The 17929-nt window shown below is 35.1% G+C and overlaps 2 protein-coding genes across 4 annotated transcripts in view; one reads left to right on the top strand and one right to left on the bottom strand.

The window, feature by feature from the left end:
• Positions 1–4751: 4751 nt before the first annotated feature.
• LOC127790433 (zinc finger protein GIS2-like) lies at positions 4752–5936 on the top strand. Its single transcript, XM_052319953.1, has one exon. It carries the CDS (start codon positions 4778–4780, stop codon positions 5594–5596), a length of 819 nt encoding a protein of 272 aa, XP_052175913.1. The 5' UTR covers positions 4752–4777; the 3' UTR covers positions 5597–5936.
• A 6942-nt stretch (positions 5937–12878) lies between these two features.
• The window catches only part of LOC127790845 (uncharacterized), a 116670-nt gene continuing 111619 nt past the window's right edge, over positions 12879–17929 (bottom strand). For all 3 annotated transcript variants that reach the window (XM_052320568.1, XM_052320566.1, XM_052320567.1), the window contains exon 7: positions 12879–13566. In XM_052320568.1, coding sequence (XP_052176528.1) covers positions 13451–13566 — 116 coding nt within the window. In that variant the 3' untranslated portion in view covers positions 12879–13450. The remainder of the gene's footprint in view (positions 13567–17929) is intronic.

Raw genomic sequence — 17929 nt, 5'->3', positions numbered from 1 at the left:
TAGTTGAGTTCGCACAAGGCCTTCATCAGATTTCTTTTGCTTCATAGATCGCTCGATTTGGGTAGTGTTTGAGAGCTTGGTGAGTGGGGTCTTGGTCCTTGCTTTGTGGGCAACGTTTCTGGAGAGTTTGGTGGCCAACGAAGCAGCGGAGAAGGAGAAATCGAGCTCGCCGAAAAACGCGTAAGCCGTCGGAGCCGAGACTTCTTCGCTCAAATCGAGGTATTTTGCTATGTTTTTTCGCAAATCTAAGGCTATATTCAGGTTCGGAAAGTCGAGATTAAGGAAAAGGGAAGTTCGTTTGAAGCTTGGAGGTCGGAATCATCGCCGGCGGCGAGGCAGCCGCCGGAGATGATGAACCAGTCGGGCGCGTGGCTACATGCGCCCGCAAGTGGGAAGAAGGCGCGTGCTTTCCACGCGCCCGCAAGAAAGAAAATAAATAAAAAGAAAAGAAAAGAAAATAAAATAAAAGGAATAAAAATTTTGAAAAATTTTATTAAATCTGGAATTTTATTTATGTCTTGTTTTGTGAAAAATATTCTGGAAAATGATAAATTAGTCATTTATTTAAGTAATTTTGCTATTATGGAAATAAGGAAAAAATAGGAATTTAATTTAGAAAATTCCAAGAAAATTCCAGAATGTTAGAAATATTATTTAAGGAATATTAGTAAAGAGAAATTAGATTATATGAAAGTCTAGATAATCATTATGTAATTTTGAAGAAATAAGGCTTAGAAATAAAGAGAAATTGTAGAAAATATGAAAAAAATAGTAAAGTAATATTCTGAAAATAAATTTAATGTTTTAGGAGTCCTCGAGGGTAAGAAGATTGAGAAATAGCCACTCAACACGATTTTCGAGGTCGACACGCTTTTCGAGACAACTTAGCTGTAAGTGTACCATTTCAACCTTAGTACGGTTATAAATGTTTATCTTCGAGAATGCTTTCATCATATTGGCATACTCTGATATGTACCCATCACGTAAACTGCATCTATGACATAATTATGAAATGCATAAATACAGGTTGATATCATTGATCACACGCATTTGAGGCCATAGGGAGTACGAACTGGCACCGCTACTTTACCAAGGGTGTACCCATACATTCCGGCTTCAAAAGAGGTGGCTGCAAAAATGGTTGGTAGCATGAGGGGTGCAGTTGACACCTACGAGAAAAGACATTACATACACACATGATATAGCATTATGTACCCTTACGTAGATAGTTCATCATCTAACTTAGTTTCGCCCCTGGAACATTCGACGGTTCCAATCGGGATTTGCAGTGATGATACAGAGATTGAAGATGTGTAGTTACGTGAGACGTCAAGAAACGAGTAAATGTACCATGTTATATTGTAATATTAATAGTTTAAGAATTATGTATGTTCTAATTTATTTTCAGAAGCTTATGTATTAACTTTGTAATAAATGACATGTTCAGTTAGTGATGTATGTAATGCCATGAGCAAGTTCGAATCAGCTTCCTCTTTATACGATTGTATTATTTCTAGTGTATAAAATGCTTCGTCAAGCACTAAATAGGTTTTAGGGAATTTGGGGAGTAATGCAATAATAAAAAAATAATAATAAGACCCAAATTTCCTAAGGCATAACACACCCAAGGGTAAGTGGGGTGTTACACCTTGTGCTTCCAGATCCGTCGTCACAAGCTGTCAGGATTCCTCTCCAGATCGACCGTCGCCGTTATCGTCACTGGTGGGTGTCCTCCTTGGTTGCACTATCGCCTATAATTTTTTGCATGTATATGTTTCTGTAATATTATTTGTAATTTAAAATTTAGTGATTAATTTATGCAAATAATATGTTTCTAATAACATATTGTGATTTGTGATTAGTTTCTGCAAATACTATGTTTGTGATATGAATTTGTGATTTTTTGTAATTTTGTGATTACTTTCTTATCTCTTTTGCTGTAATTTTTATGTTTCATTTCTTAGGGAAACAAATATTAAATATTTCAGTTTATGCATATCTCTTATGTATAATAATTATGAACTTGTAATTGTAAGTATTTTATAATTTTGTAATATATATCAAATTTATAGATGAAACAAATAAATAATTTAAAAATAATTTATTTAAATATTAATACTTTAAATATATTAATAAAATATAAAAATAAAGAATTTTATATAATGCATCAACATATATATTTAATATTTTTATCAAGTAAACCTAAATTTATAAACATAAAGTATTGTATTAATATATTTTTTAATAATTATGTATAATTTATCAACTTGTAATTATAAGTATTTTATCTATCCGAAATTAATTTATAAATTTTTTCATAAAAAATAATAGTTTTATGAATTTTATTTGTATTATTCAGTATCATGTATATTTTAATCTTTTTGCCAAGTTCTAAAAACTTATCAACTTTTACAAATCAAACACATAACTATTAACTAATAACTTAAAAGTACATTTATCCAAACGCATTATCAACTTAAATGTTATCCACGTAGAAAGTTACGCACATTATTAACTTAAATGCTACACACTAACTTAAAAGCTTCTTTAAAAAACGATAAGCAAAAGAGTCTCTAACAACGTTAACAAAAGAGCCCAACACACGTAGAAAGATCCCTACCAATATATACATTACAAATAGAAAAGGAAAAGCCTTAAAACTAGAAGAGCTCGAATTTATAAAACATTTTCACCATTACGCTAAAGTTCATTTTATTTAAAAATTACCCTAAAAGTTAAAAAAAAAAAAGTAAATTGTAATTGTCAAATGCAACTCAATAAACTTTCATTCAAAATTTTTTATTTTTTTACACATTGTAGCATGAACCACCCTCTAATACATATATATATATAAATATATTCATTCTTGTTGTTTTTCACTAAATTAAAGCTAGAAATATTCATCTTGATAGAAAATTTCTTTCATTCCAAGCCAAAACGAAAAAAAGAAAAATTTAATTTAATTTGTTTTACATTTAGAGTGTGTTTGATTGTACACATTTTTCATAGAAAATATGTAATTATTACACATTTTTTATGGAAAACAATTAAACACTCTTAATTTTTCCATGAAAAAATATATATGGTACAACCATTCAAAACTTATTTCCATGGAATTCATTTTTCAAGGGGGTGAGATGGTTTTTGTTTTCTGGGTAATATTATTTAGAATTAAATTCTAAATAATGCAATCAAACACATCTTTAGAATTGAAATCCGATTGATGTCGTTGAGGTTTTACACTTTCCTACACATACATGAATTGCTTTTTTTATTTTTATTTTTTTCTTAATGCTTATGATGCCAAAATAATCTCTTGCACGCATGCATGCATGCATATTAAGAAAACTAACCTTCATACTTAATTTCTATTTTTAATTACATATGTAATTAGAAAATGTTGTTTAGATTTGTAATTGCGTGATGTTAGATAAAATGAGACAAAAACTTACATTGGATACAAGAGTGAGCTCTAGAAGATATATATCATTAAAGGAAGCAAATACTTCTTATTAATTATATTATAATTAAGCGCTCTCTCTCTCTCTTTATATATATATATATATATATATTAGTGGACCATACTACATGTATCGAGAATATATACAAATTCAATGACTGAATCAGATTTTATCCGATGATGAAGTCCGGACTTCATTGGCCGGACTTTATCTTGGATGAATCCCGATCGGGCTTAATCGACGAATTAAGCCTAATCAAGCTTAATTGGCGAATTAAGCTTGATAGAGCTTAATTCATAAAGTATAATCGGGTTTAATCGGCGAATTAAGCTTGATCGGGCTTAATTCATAAAGTCGAATCGAGCTTAATCAATGAATTGGGCCATGATTAAGAAGAGAGGAGACAACCAAGAACATGATTGGTTAATCTATAAATTGGGTAAGGGCATTTTTGTGATTCGACACTTTTAATCATTCTCTCTTGATAACCCAATTATTTGTACAAGTATCATTTTTCATATTAATTAATAGCTAATTAAAGATAATCTTTTCTTAACTTGGAGTCCCCTTACCCCTTATCCCAATTAAACTACATATTTTTAGCCATACGTACATTCAAATTACTCATTTATTATATGAGTAATTACATTGCACATTATATGAGCATATATATATATATATACACAACGTTAATTATGTTAATGTAGCTCCTGCAATGGGTTATGGGTCTAATTATTATAGTTAAAAATATTTAAATCTCTTTAATTAGGGTTTTATACGTACAACTAATTGATATGAACATTCTATGTATTTACCTGAGTACAAAAGTTTTTATGTACTCAAAACTAATTAACTGGAACAGACCAGCAAAAGATAATTAAAAACAACATGAACCCAACGTGAGTTGTGAATTAAAATATCTATTTTGTTGTTTTGTACTGTTTCATCAATCGTTTTGTATATTCATTATAATTAATAATGTATCGAAACATAAAAAATACTCAAAATGTTGTAACTTACAACCTTTTAACAACAACAGCCCTAATGTTAATTATAACAAAAATTAAACTTCAATCCACAATATATATATATATATATAATTAAAAGGCAACTAATTAAACTATATACCCTTCAAAAACTTAAAAAGAAAAAAATGTTTATTTCTCATGTTTTTGTTTGTTTTTTGTTTTTAACTTTTTACCTTGCACCCACTGATCAGCTCAAGTGTACATGTGCATATATATATATATATATATTGTATATGAAGATTGAACATATGGTTGGATGCCATATACGATACATACATATAACATAGCATGCATCATCTGTTTAATAGGTCCCACGACAGCCTCTCTTCCTCTTCGGACACATACAGTTCACACACACCTTCCCTTTCCACAGTTTTGTGCTGCCTTCTCCCCCACCCTCTTCATCCCCTGCCCGCTGCCCTTCTCCGGCCACTTCCTCAGCCGACTATGGACAAGGCCGAGAGGGAGACTCACGACTTCATGAACGTGGAATCCTTCTCCCAGCTTCCCTTCATCCGCCCTTCTTCTTCTGCACCAGCGCCCAAGGACAAGCCCATCCGCCTCTTCGGCATAGAATTCGGTTCCGCCGCCGATGACTCCGAGTCCGGCGAGACCAACGCCGCCGACGAACCCAAGGACGCAGACAACGGCGAGAGCAGCCGCAAATTTGAATGCCATTATTGCTGCCGGAACTTCCCCACTTCCCAAGCCCTCGGCGGCCACCAGAATGCCCACAAGAGGGAGCGCCAGCACGCCAAGCGCGCCCACCTCCAGTCCACTCTGGCCGCCGGCGGCCTCTCCTCCGCGGACCCACATCTCTACTACCGCCTCGCCTCCGCCCCCCCGCCGCCGTGGAACCCTAGCGCCTCCACTTACGCGCCGAGGTTCTACACGCACCCGCCGGGCGTCACCAGCAGCCCTCTTGCGTTATGGCGGATCCCGGCCGTCCACGGCTCGCCGGCGTTCAATCGTGACCGTACTTCTGTGCACCACCCGCCGCCATTGGAGCTGAACCCATCTCCGATAATCGGGGGCAGCTCTGGTTCTCACCAGAGCCGGTACGCCTGCGAAGCAAAAGATCATGTGAGTTTGGATCTTCATCTGTAAGATTAATTAATCTGATAAATAACCATCGATCGATCTTAATTATCAAGAAACAGAAAGATTTAACTTTTCTGTTCTGAATCACAATTCTTACATACATATACTGCTGCTTAACTTAAAACAATGGCGCCTTAACTTGTGAATGAAGAAAATCATTTGAACTTGGTGTTGAGCAATTCATCTATATATATATATATATGTCCAATTAAGAGACAGAGGAGCTTTCAATCAATTCATTCCCTGCACAAACACACAATATATATTTTTTTTACAAAATTTTCATACCCTAGCTAGCTAGTAGCTACCTATCCTAATTAATTTGTTGATCAGTCTCAATGCTAAATGCTAGCTAGCTAGCTGAATGTACGTAAATCGCACCGTTGCTTAGTATTACACCAAATTAATTAATGTTTTTTTAAGTATTTTGGTGGGTCCAAATGGCAGTTGTGTTATCAATATGTATGAATATTTTTTTTTTTTTTTTTTGTATTATAAATTAAGTTCCCAATATCAACTATATATGCAAAGGGGTCAATCGCATAAATTACCTTCATTAATTTACCATTATTTTATAAATTTTTGTATCTAAAAATAATGATTAAATTAGCGATAATTGTTGATTTAATTAAAAAGAAATCAGTACTGGTCACTTAATTATTTATCACGTGTAATATTTTAACTCACATAACAACCTGGGACAACATCACTTGATTTTTAATAATGGTTAAATTAAATTAGCTCATAAAAGTACTTGACATTAATTTAAAAGACATAATAATTAATCATAGCATAATAGCAAGGGGGTAAAAAAAAAAAAAAAAAAAAGTGAAACCACCCACTAACTTACTTATGAAATTTAAACGATTATTATTATTAACTAAGAAATGATTGATTGATTGATTGATTTCTTTCTTAGTTAGTTAAGGTATAAAGAGAGAGAGAGAAACATATATGTATATATATATAAATATATAAAGATATGATATTAGATGACATTAATTATTAATTTCATCATATCATCATCATCGATCAAACCTGGCCTCCTCCATCCAACACAAAAATCAATAAACATTAAAAACGTCACGTCATAGACCCGTCAACTCATGTGGCCTCCTCTCCTCGCCTCATCTTCTGCTCCTTCATAGTTGCTGCTGGCTGGGTTCAACAGCTGCCATACATTTGAGAAGGAAGCAGCTGCTATTCGTGAGCAGTGCTTCCTTGGATCTTTGGTAAAATCTTAAACACGTGAGAGGAATCTTTTGGGATTGGGAGTGGTGTGGAATTGGATTTATACCCCTGTGACGAGACACACACGTGTGCCAAAGAAAATATGTTAAACCCTATATATATATATATACATGATGATGATGATGATGATGACCATGTATATACACATATCTATATATATATATTGTTTGGAGCTGCATAGACAGACAGGCAGGCAGGCAAGCAGCAGCAAAGAGTGATCGACTAGTGATGTAACTACTGATGGAAAGGTGGCTCTCCCTCTCCCTCTCTCCCTCTCTCAATATCACTGCGGCAGAGAAGGGAAATATAAGGTGCTCTCTCTATGTACTTGAACCCTCAAAAGAGTCAAAACTCTCACACACACACACATGTATGATATACATATACATATATACATAGATGTAAATATCTATAGTAGCAAACTGTATATCTACAGCATCAATTGCCAAATAATAAGGGACATTTCATTTTTCACTTGAGCAAGGTATGCGAGAGGATAGTCCATAGGGCATACATTAAGTAATAGATAAGTGATATGTTGAAATTAATATTAGTAGGTTACGAGTTTGATATTTGACCTAGACAAGGGTCAAAGACCCACTTACAATTTATTCCATCTGTCAAAATCGATAACATGAGCGACAAAAGACCACGCAAGAATGATAATTTTAAAATATGGAAATGAGCAAAAATAAAAAAAGACAGAGTTTTAATGCATGTAGAGAGGTGTGTATCTTAAAAGCCTTTTTTTTTTGGATGAATATTTATTTGTCATTATTCTTTTTAGTACACATTAACTAAATTTATTAATAATTATAAATTATTAAATAGTAATTAACATCTCTATATATATAATCAAGTGGCAATATAAATTGGGAAAAGATACCTAAAATTAATCAAAGTTATCATTTGTTACACGCTATTCCCGCATCACTCCTTATAGGCCAAACTCAGTCCAATGGGCCGATCCAATCACCCTGAACCCAGAATAACGCAGGTAACCTCGTCAAAGAAAGCCCATAAACCACCAAAATTCGAAGCTCATAAAACAAGCATTCCGCGAGTTCCCAATAAAGCCCCTAGCGAGCTCTTAACGATCGTCTGATGAGCTCTCAGCAAAACCCTTAGTTCGCTGGACCACCCAGGTTGCTGGCCTAAAATCGCCAGCTCGCATAAGTGGTAAAACTGCTGAAAAGTCAAAAGTAGTGACTATTCACTTTATCTGCAATAGCCCATGTCCCTCGTAATGAGAATCTCATTCCCAGTTTTGTGTAGATGATAAAGGCAATTTGTCCCCCATTATGTAATCATTGTATTTTTATATGTTATCTAAATTGTAAAGGTTCCTCAGTATAAATAAGAATCATAGATATCATGAGGAGCAGGGATAGAGAGAATAATCAGATACCGTCATTCTGAGAAAATAATCAGAGTGCGGTCGTGGAATAAGTATCGTTCTGACCAAATCACGTAAAAAATTATGGTGTTGACTCACGTCTGAAGCATTTGTATTCTTCTTCTTGGCACTTTAAACTTACTCACTGCGGTCCAAAACGAATCAGGGTCGACTGAAATTGAACATCGACATCATTAAAAATAGGAAGATATAATTTTTTTTTTTTTATAAAAGAAGAAGTATATATGTAAGCCCTATTTTTTGTTTCACATTAAATTATATGAATTAGACACTTTGTGGTGGAACCTTTTGACATTGGGCCAATGGAACAAAGGTGGCAGATGGTAGGGCCACTAATCATCAATTGATGAACCACCAACACATCAATAAAGATGGAATAATAAAACCTCAAAATACATTTGGGATTATTAGTTAAATTATTATAAAATATGGTGTTTCCTCCATCATTTAATTCATTAATTAATATTTTACATCATTAATTTTTACTTTAAAAGTTAATTAACTAAATATAAACGAAAAACTTAATAATGACACCTTATAAATAGCTTCAAATATCTGAGGCTCCTCAAACTATTAAAAAAATATCATATTTCAAAATCAACATTCAATATTCTAAATTATTTCTAAGAATTTGCAGGCTGTTGAGTCCCCACGTTTGCTGCTTTGCTTCACTGTGCAACACTCTTTCTGTGGTGCTTCTCTGCTGAGCCTCTTCTTGGACTTGGTTTTCTGACAAGTATTTCACATCTTTCTTATTCATCTTAATTATATGTCATTGTTAAGCTTTTTTCTTTATTTTAAATTAATTTTTAGATTAAAATAACCTAAAATATTAATTTAAAGATTTAACAATAAGCATACATACATTAGATGAGTGTGATAAAATATCATATTTTTTAATAGTTCAAAGAATCCAAGATATAAAAAGTCACTAAGTATCATCTTTTAAGTTTTTCGTTGATTCTCGATTAATTTTTAGAATAAAAATATTAATTAAAAGATGAATAATAAATATAAATTAGAAGAGAGATGAAACACTATATTTTGTAATCCTTGTAGAAGTCCAAATGTAAAATGTAAGGGCAAGAATATATGCAAGTGGTTGAACCATGATAAGTTGGGATTTGCATTAGTAGGTCGTGAGTTCGATTTTTTATTTTGTGCAATGAGATAAAGTCTCCACTTATGATTTATCTTTTCTGGTAAAATTAAGGACACGAGTGACGGAAAACTGCACAAGAACAATAATCCCAAAAATATATGCAAGCATTCATGTATAGGAGTTTCCCACAAGATTTGTATAATAATGATGATAATAATAATAATAATATAACTAATTATTAAACTACCAAAGAAAAAATCTATTAAATTAATTCAAACAGCTACAAAAGCATATATTGAATGTACTTTTAATACAAAAATTCTGTAAAATTATCATCTCTGTCACAAAGTATCCCTATGTTTGAGTAGGCATATCATGATAAGGATTAATTTAAAAATGGTAAAAAAAAAATAAAAAAAAAAAACCTTAATAAGAAAAGAAAAGAGAAGAGAAGAGAGGCACTGGGCATGTGGGAATATACATATGTGTATATATATATAAATACATTATGTATGTATAGATGGTATAATAATGATGGTGGTGGTTAGATATGTGCACTGCCCCATCTTTATTGCCTCTTCTTTTGTACCTCATCAGCTATTATGCATGTCTGTACTAGACAAAATCAGTGCACAGCCACAGAAAATTTAGGATTTCTCACACTCTATCCCCAGATACAGAAAGATACCCATCAACATTAAATTCTATTCAGAATTTAGTAACCTAATTTATAATTTTTTCTTAAATTTTAAATGTGTATATATGTAAATAGTCCTAGCTAGCTAGCTATGGTGGGGCACAGACTTGAATTCTTCTTTACTGCTGCTGCTGCTGCTGCTGCAAAGGGTTCAGGGCCAGGAGGAGAAAAGTGAAGTGCTAAATTAGGGAAAAGTATGGAGCACCTAATAAGGAGTAAGGCCTGGGTGGTGTTTGGTTGACAGCACGAAAAGGGCAATCGCAATGACGAAAAAGCAGCAAGCACCATTGACAACTCCACTGACCGGCCGGACTCCTAACAGTACTTGTTTCTGGTACTCTTTTAAGATTTGCTGCAAGCTCCCATCTTTTCACTCATTTAACATACACTTATACGTCTGTATCTACTACTACTATCATTATATTCACATTCCAACTGACCATTTCATACTTGGGATAAATTTCACCTTTGTTGGGGGCTGAAAATTAATTAATATTCAATGCAACTGTTACTCAGTAATATATTATCATATATTTAGATTGTTAGTTTCACATACAGATTGATTCTCTGTTTTTTAAAAAAAATTCAAAAAGCAGGGCATGCAATGTAAATTCAAGGACGCAAAACCTATATAACTTATGCAATATACAGCCATTTGAATCAAAATTCAAATTACAACTTACCTCTTGGAGATGCTACTCTTTAAATCAGTTTCCTCACTTCTTTGACTAGCTCCTCAAATGTGGAGGTCCAAGATTGTTCACACCAAATTAATAAAAAAAAAAAAAATTGACTCTTTTTTAGGGTTATCGTCTTTGCGCAATTCCTTGTCGCTCGTTTTAACTCTTTTTGTGCTAACTTCAGATTATTTGTCATCAAATGAAAATATTTAAAAATTTGATAAAAAGTTAACGATTTTATTTAAATTTTTAAAAATACTATCGTCAGGTTTTTCAAGTGGTGAAAAACTGTTGACCGGTTTGCTCTGATTCAAAACAAATCTCTAATGAATATATTTTATGCCACATGCCATGCTTAAATTTATATAAATATTCTATTAACTCTTAATAGCATTCATTAACTCTTAATAGCAATAAAGAACATAATACAAACTTAATTTATTTTTCGATTTATTTTAGAATGTGTGCATTTTAGGTTCACCGCCAAATAGCAATAAAAAAATATCAAATTTATTTGATGTCAATCGAATTCTTTCGATCTATTTCGAGAATCTCTCGACATTTTCAAAACACCATAACGTTCTTGAAAGACATCTAGCAACTTATCAAGACAATATAAATGATAATAAAATCAATTTTAAATGAACCTATTTTATTGATGATTATCAAGTAATTCAATCCTCCTATTACTAACCTTCCAACCAAGTAAAAATCATGGATCAATTAACCTCATTCACTCCATTATATGTTATAAATCCAATTTGATATGATTTGAGATTACACATTAAAAACTCATTTTCAATCATTCACATTTTGGCCAAAGACTTCCCCAATCACAATCCAACATAAGATTGTAGAGAACGTCTCGCATTAGAGGTAATGCATCCATTACCCAAACACATGCCTTCATATATTAGTTAAAAAAGACCACCAAATGAACATTCTCATCTCAAAATAAGATGAGTCCGTATCACCAGCAAATCTTTCACACCAATATATAAGACAATTATATTACTTCAAGTTATATTGACACCAATATATTAGTTAAAATTTTTATTTATATAATTTTTGTTAACCAAAATATAGGCTGAAAAAAGTGATATTAAAAGTATTTTAGACAAAAATAATTTTTATTATATTTGTTAAATTTATCTAACAACCCTTAGAAAAAAAATTACATAACTTCTTATCTGAAATTGTTCAGATAAATTTATCTCTCTTCTTTCAAATAAATTTATTTTAAATCTTACAAATAAAAAAAATAACTCATATGTCCCCCAATACATTTCAAAAAATTTAACAATCTGATAAATTTTAAAATACTTTCCAATCTTGTCTTAACAATTCTATATCTTAGTCTAAAAAATATTCTAACCTTATTTTAATATAATCTTATCTTGCTCATTTTAACAAACTCTATCTTCAAGAATACAGACTAAGATGTGACCTTTAACAAAAATTCAAAAACTCATTTATATATATATATGAAGATTCATATATCATTTAATTACATGCAAGAGAACAGTAAAATGCTCTCATACATGTCATCTAAATATAACATTAAGGCATATCATCAACATAAATTTCACTAATTGTTATGTATTCATAATTTAAATATATAACAAATTATTATTAGATTGTGTACCTATTAATGCAGTGACATGATATCCTAGTTATGTTAAATATTCTTATGATTTGAATTTTGATCCATTTTTACAAACATCCTTTGAGATTTATTTTTAATATTTCTAAGCTTAGAAATGTTTTCTTTTCCAAAATATGTTCATGCTTAAAGAAATAAATCAAAAAAATCCAAAAGATAAACCACAAAAAGTACTAGTAAAAATGAGATTGGATAGAATTTACAGTCTGTAGTTTTCCAGCTCAAGGTAATTTGAGGTATCCTCAAATACAGTGGGAAGGCAGTTTTACCCATCAAAAAAGACTCCATCTTCCCCATCATCCAGGGGCAATTTTGGCAATCACTCACAATCCAAACTCCTAAATTTCATTTTTTAAAACAATAAATAACCAGATTATACAGACATATATATATATATGAATATATCCAACAAGACAAGCGAGCCCACAAGTACATGCATTATGTGGGCTGTACAAATGGAAAAGGAGAGGGAGCATAATAAGGAGGTAAGAAGAGTACACACATTATCATTAGGACCACATTATCAGAAGCAGTGGGGGCAACATCAGTGAACAGTGCTCGATTTAAAAAAGTATCCAAACGAGGTTCACACTTTGGGCTGTGGGCCCTGGGCCCCAATATGCTTTCTCTTCTTAACACACACACACACGTACATATACATATACATATATATATATAGCTGCCTCCTCATGTGAACAATTTGGATCTTCTCCTAGTGCTTCTTCTGTTTGGTTGCACGAACAAGTAGTCCCATCCAATGTTTGGTTCCAAGGGATGCCAAAAACTTTTTATCATTTCCAAAGTAAAATAAAAACTATTTATGTGTGACCCTCCTCGATGAGGAGTTCGAACATCCAAACGATGTTTTGTGAAAACAATTTTATTATCAGTTAAAATGTAAAAGTTGACCCTTTGCTTGCAACATCACTCATCTGCCACTGCCATAGAGATATATACGTGGTTAAATGACAAAATTGGAAGCACGCACCGCGACGGAATTCTCAAGTTTGCAGGTACTAGTTCGTCACCGGAGTCTTTCCTGCTGAGCGCTTAAGTGTAGGACTCTTCGACGTACCGGGTGAGCAACGAAACGCCGTAATGCGAGGCACTTGAAGCGGCATAATATGATGTCACGGTGAGTTGAGCAAACTTAGGAAGAGCATAACCTGGAAATCAATGCATAAATTGCCGATTTAGGAACGTTATTTGGTATACTAAGCTACAAATCATGATCATTAGATATATCGGTTTATATCATAGAACCAATCCATAATGGAGACCAGGATTGGAACTAAGAGGTTTTAAGATAAATTGAACAAGTGCAAGGCATTTATATTTAGTAAAAACAGCATGAGTCGAAACCCAGTTAGTACTAACGGATGGGAAATAACAGTGTGACCAGTTGCGGTAGAGATCGGTTTTGATGCGATCCAATGCTAGTATGGATTATGATTACAGGAATAATGTAGATAGATATTCTTGTGATCCATACATATGATATTAAGAAGAGCCAAACAATTAACTAACTGTTAAAAATTGATGTAATTGAGATGATGATACTAAGCTAGTTGGAAGGAGACAGAACGTTATGAACAAACAGATTTGAACATGAAATAAGAGAAAATCGGTTGAGATGGTTTAAGAATGGATAATAAAGATTTCTTGATGCTCCAGTTATGAAAAGCAACAATATGAATATAAATATTAAAGGGAAAGCTAGAGAACTTGAGAAGCCAAAATTAACTTGGATTGAGTTTCAGTGACGTGTCTAGGTGATTGAACTTTGTCCCTGTTGTCACCGACTCACTGTAAGTCCTAGCCATTCAGATTTACTTGTCAACAGTGAAAAAAAAATGGAGGATGATTTATCTATAGAGTACCAGCACTGAGGCCCCAGTTTAGGTCACATAGAATTAAAAAACTTTGGTCATGGTATGGGGTTTATCTTTAGAGGGCTGCAAGAAAGATACTGTGAGACTCTTGGGAAAAATAGGTTGTGGAAGAAAACAAAAAGGTGAGGTGGCAAACTAAAAAAATGGCGCCAACTCTATGGAGTTCAAGAAAAAAGAACTTAAAAACTTCTGTATTGCATTAACTAAGAGAATGTAATTCACCCTCTTAAAGGTAAGGGTAGATAACTGACATTATTCCCCGTAAGTCATCATGAGGATAAAAAAAATTTCTATGAAACTTGGTGCAACTTTTTTTTTTTTTTTTTCTTTTTGGCCGAGTCCTAGGTAGTGTCAGGACCTCGTGTCCTGATCGGGAATTTCTCCTCTGGCGAGGGGAATTAGGGTTAGCAAAGAGAGAGAGGAGGAGAGAACAAAGGGAGGGAAAGAGAGAGACGAAATAGAGAGGGGGGTTATGAGAGAAGTCGAAGAGAGAAAAAGAAAGTATCAATTTGGTTATGAAATTCATTAATTCTCTTATTGAATTGGGAGCCCTTACATAGCCCCTTTCCCGCCAACCTTGTGGTTGCAATCTTAACAGCCTGGTTGTTACACCTCTAACAGTACTAACAACTTCCTACAACCCCTAACTGCCAACCAACAGCCTAAACTGCCTACGATTACACCCTCCAACTGCCTTAACCATCTACTATTACAATCATAGCAAGTAAAATACAAATTTGCCCAGGGTTCCACATAAGGTCCTGACAATTACCCCCCGTGTAGATAGTGTTCGAAAATTCAGCCTAGGCGCCCGCCTAGGCATTGGGAGGCCACTGGCCAATGCGATTAAGGGCTGCTCGACACCCCTAAGCGTTGGGTTTGATTAATCGGGCCACGGTGGCGCCTAACTGCCTAGGCTGACGCCTGGGTCGCGCACGGCCTGGGCCGCCTAAGACGTCTGCGTCCTTGGCCAACCTATTTCCCCCTTCCCTTTCTCTATTTCCCCTTTCCCTTTCTCTCTCTGGTCGTTCATCATGGGTCCTCTCTCTCTCTCTCTCGCCTTTGATCTCCTCTTGGTCGTTTGTCACCGCCATCGATCTCGTCTCTTGGTTGTGCTCTCTCGTTGCCGCCGACCTCACCTATTGGTCGTTCTCTCTCGTCTGCCGCCCAACTAGTGCCTAGCGCCTTTTAGAACACTGTGTATAGAACTTTCTTGTCCTCAAGAGAGAGAGAGAAGCCTGGCTGATTGTGGAAACTGTTGTAACAGATTAAGAAGGTATTCCCACGTATTGTTGTCGGGGTGGAGATGAGCCCACTGGACCAACACTTGAGTAATAAGGGCCTGTGCCTGTAGATCACCCGCCTATCCAATATCAAAGCTGGTTCCGCTGGAGGGGAAGGATCGGAACCCAAGTCTGGCAGGGTAGAGGAAACCGGTTGTGCTCTTACAGACTTCTTGAGCAAAGATACATGAAAAAACAGATGTATATGGGAGTTGGCTGGTAGCTGCAAAACTTTGCTACAATTGGGAAGGGCCCAGAGAACTTGGGGCTCAGCTTTAGATACCTGGCTGTCAGTGAGAGCTCGCTGGTGAGCATGTCGTAATTTCAAATAAACCAAGTCCCCAACTGAAAATACCCTCTCACAGCATCGGCGATCAGCAAATTGCTTCATCCAGTGCTGGACAGAGACCAACTCCTTTCTTAGGACCTGCAATACCTCCTGCTGTTGCTGTAGGAATTCATCAACTGCAGCCACCGATGAAGATAGCAATGTGGCTGGCTGGCAAGTAGGAAGGCTTGTAGCCATATAGGGCCTAAAATGGAGACATCTTGATAGAACTATGATGACACGAATTATACCACCATTGTGCTAAAGAAAGCCATCTGTGCCAGCTACGTGGCTGAGCGAGGAAAAGACAGCGTAAGTAAGTTTCAAGGCTTACTTAGTGACTCGTGAGGCAAAGACAGCTACGTGGTTACTTAGTGACTTGCGTACATTTTGTGCGAAACGCATTCAAATATAGGCTTCTTTGTATCCTTAAGGCTATTTCGAGACCCCAATGCACACCAATTCAGTATTTGGTGGGGGCAAATTAAGTCTCAAGGAAAGTGAGTACACACGCCTATAACCCCTAATTTGTAACATTGCTAAAAGGCTTTCTATCATAGCAGGTCATAGAGCACATTCATGATTTCTGTTCCATCATACATTGTTTACTGGCCCCAACTGTCCCACTGTCTATTTGGTATCCATCAAGGAACTCTTACGGTTCCATAGGGTCAGCATCTCCTTTGAAAGTCTCTCAATCCCAACTATCACAAGCTAGTTGTCGGGGGTTGGCCTGTTCTAGACCCAAAGGTCCCTTGTCCCTATTAGCCTCCTCTTGACTAGGTGTAGAAGTCATTCTTAGGCCTGCTTAGACCCCTTTCACCATAGTACTGACCACTCCAACAAATTTCTTGACAATACACTACAAGGCCCTTAGGTTAGCCCCATTGTCACCACCACGCCTACCTTGCATGGTCCAACTAGGTACAACCAAACCATCTTCATTCTAGAGACCATCTCCATGTCCTTATGCACTGCTAGTACCACTTCATCCAATAAGATATATAGTTTTTTGGGTTGGGTAAGGTATGTGTCAATATTGTTAATATGAGTTGTTATTTGGCTTTCCTGGTATAAGTAACTAGTGTCGAGCATAGTTCACAAGCAATGACGCTGGCCATTCCCTAGCTATCCCATTAGGGGGTAGTGTTGGTCATGATTCCCAAATTCGGGTTGTGACAAAGTTAGTATATGAGCTTTAGGCTTTAGATCATAACGACTTACAAAAGCCTAACTTGACATTCTAGAGACACATACATGCAAACACATGAACATGCTTAAGGAAGTAAGCACTTTCAGATGCATAATACTACATACACTATATCCATGGAGCAAGGTTGGCAAGGTGCTTCTAAGTATGAACCACAACATATTCATGACAACCTCTATTAAGGACTTCAGGTCCCCTATGCATATCATGATTGGACTTCTAGGTTGTCACTGGTTACTTTGTTTCATGTTGTATGCTAGTCTTGAATGCTTGTATACAGGAAACATGCCTCTAAGGGCCCAAAGTGGTGCTAATAGTGCATGAGGACATTGACATGGTTGCTAGAATGAGGATGATGTTCGTTGTGCACAGTTGGACCACACAGGGTAGGTGCAGTGGTGACGATGGGGCTAAACTAAGGGCCTTACATCGTATTGAGGGATTGATTGAAGTGGTTGGCAATAAGGTGAAGGAATCAGAACAATCTAAGGATGACTTGGGCACCCAATTTGGAGGCCAATAGAAACAAAAGGCCTCGAGGCCAGGAACAAGGCAACCCCCAAAAGTTAGCCTGTGATAGTTGGGGGTAAGATGGATGTAAACAAATTCATATGAGCCAACCTGATGTGCCCAAAATACAAAAGAAATACTAGCACCCCTTGTTTGATAAGAAAGTTTGCCCCAAATACAAGAAAATACTAGTTTTGATTCGCCACACTCTAAAATAGAAGAAGGAAGAGTGATAAGAATCAAGTAAATTCGCTACTAAACAAATGAATTGCTTAGATAAGAATTAGGATAAAAAAGCTCTTGCAC

This window comes from Diospyros lotus, chromosome 14 (genome assembly GCF_014633365.1).
Source record: "Diospyros lotus cultivar Yz01 chromosome 14, ASM1463336v1, whole genome shotgun sequence".
Classification (NCBI taxonomy): domain Eukaryota; kingdom Viridiplantae; phylum Streptophyta; class Magnoliopsida; order Ericales; family Ebenaceae; genus Diospyros; species Diospyros lotus.
This window is presented reverse-complemented; position numbering and strand designations above follow the sequence as displayed.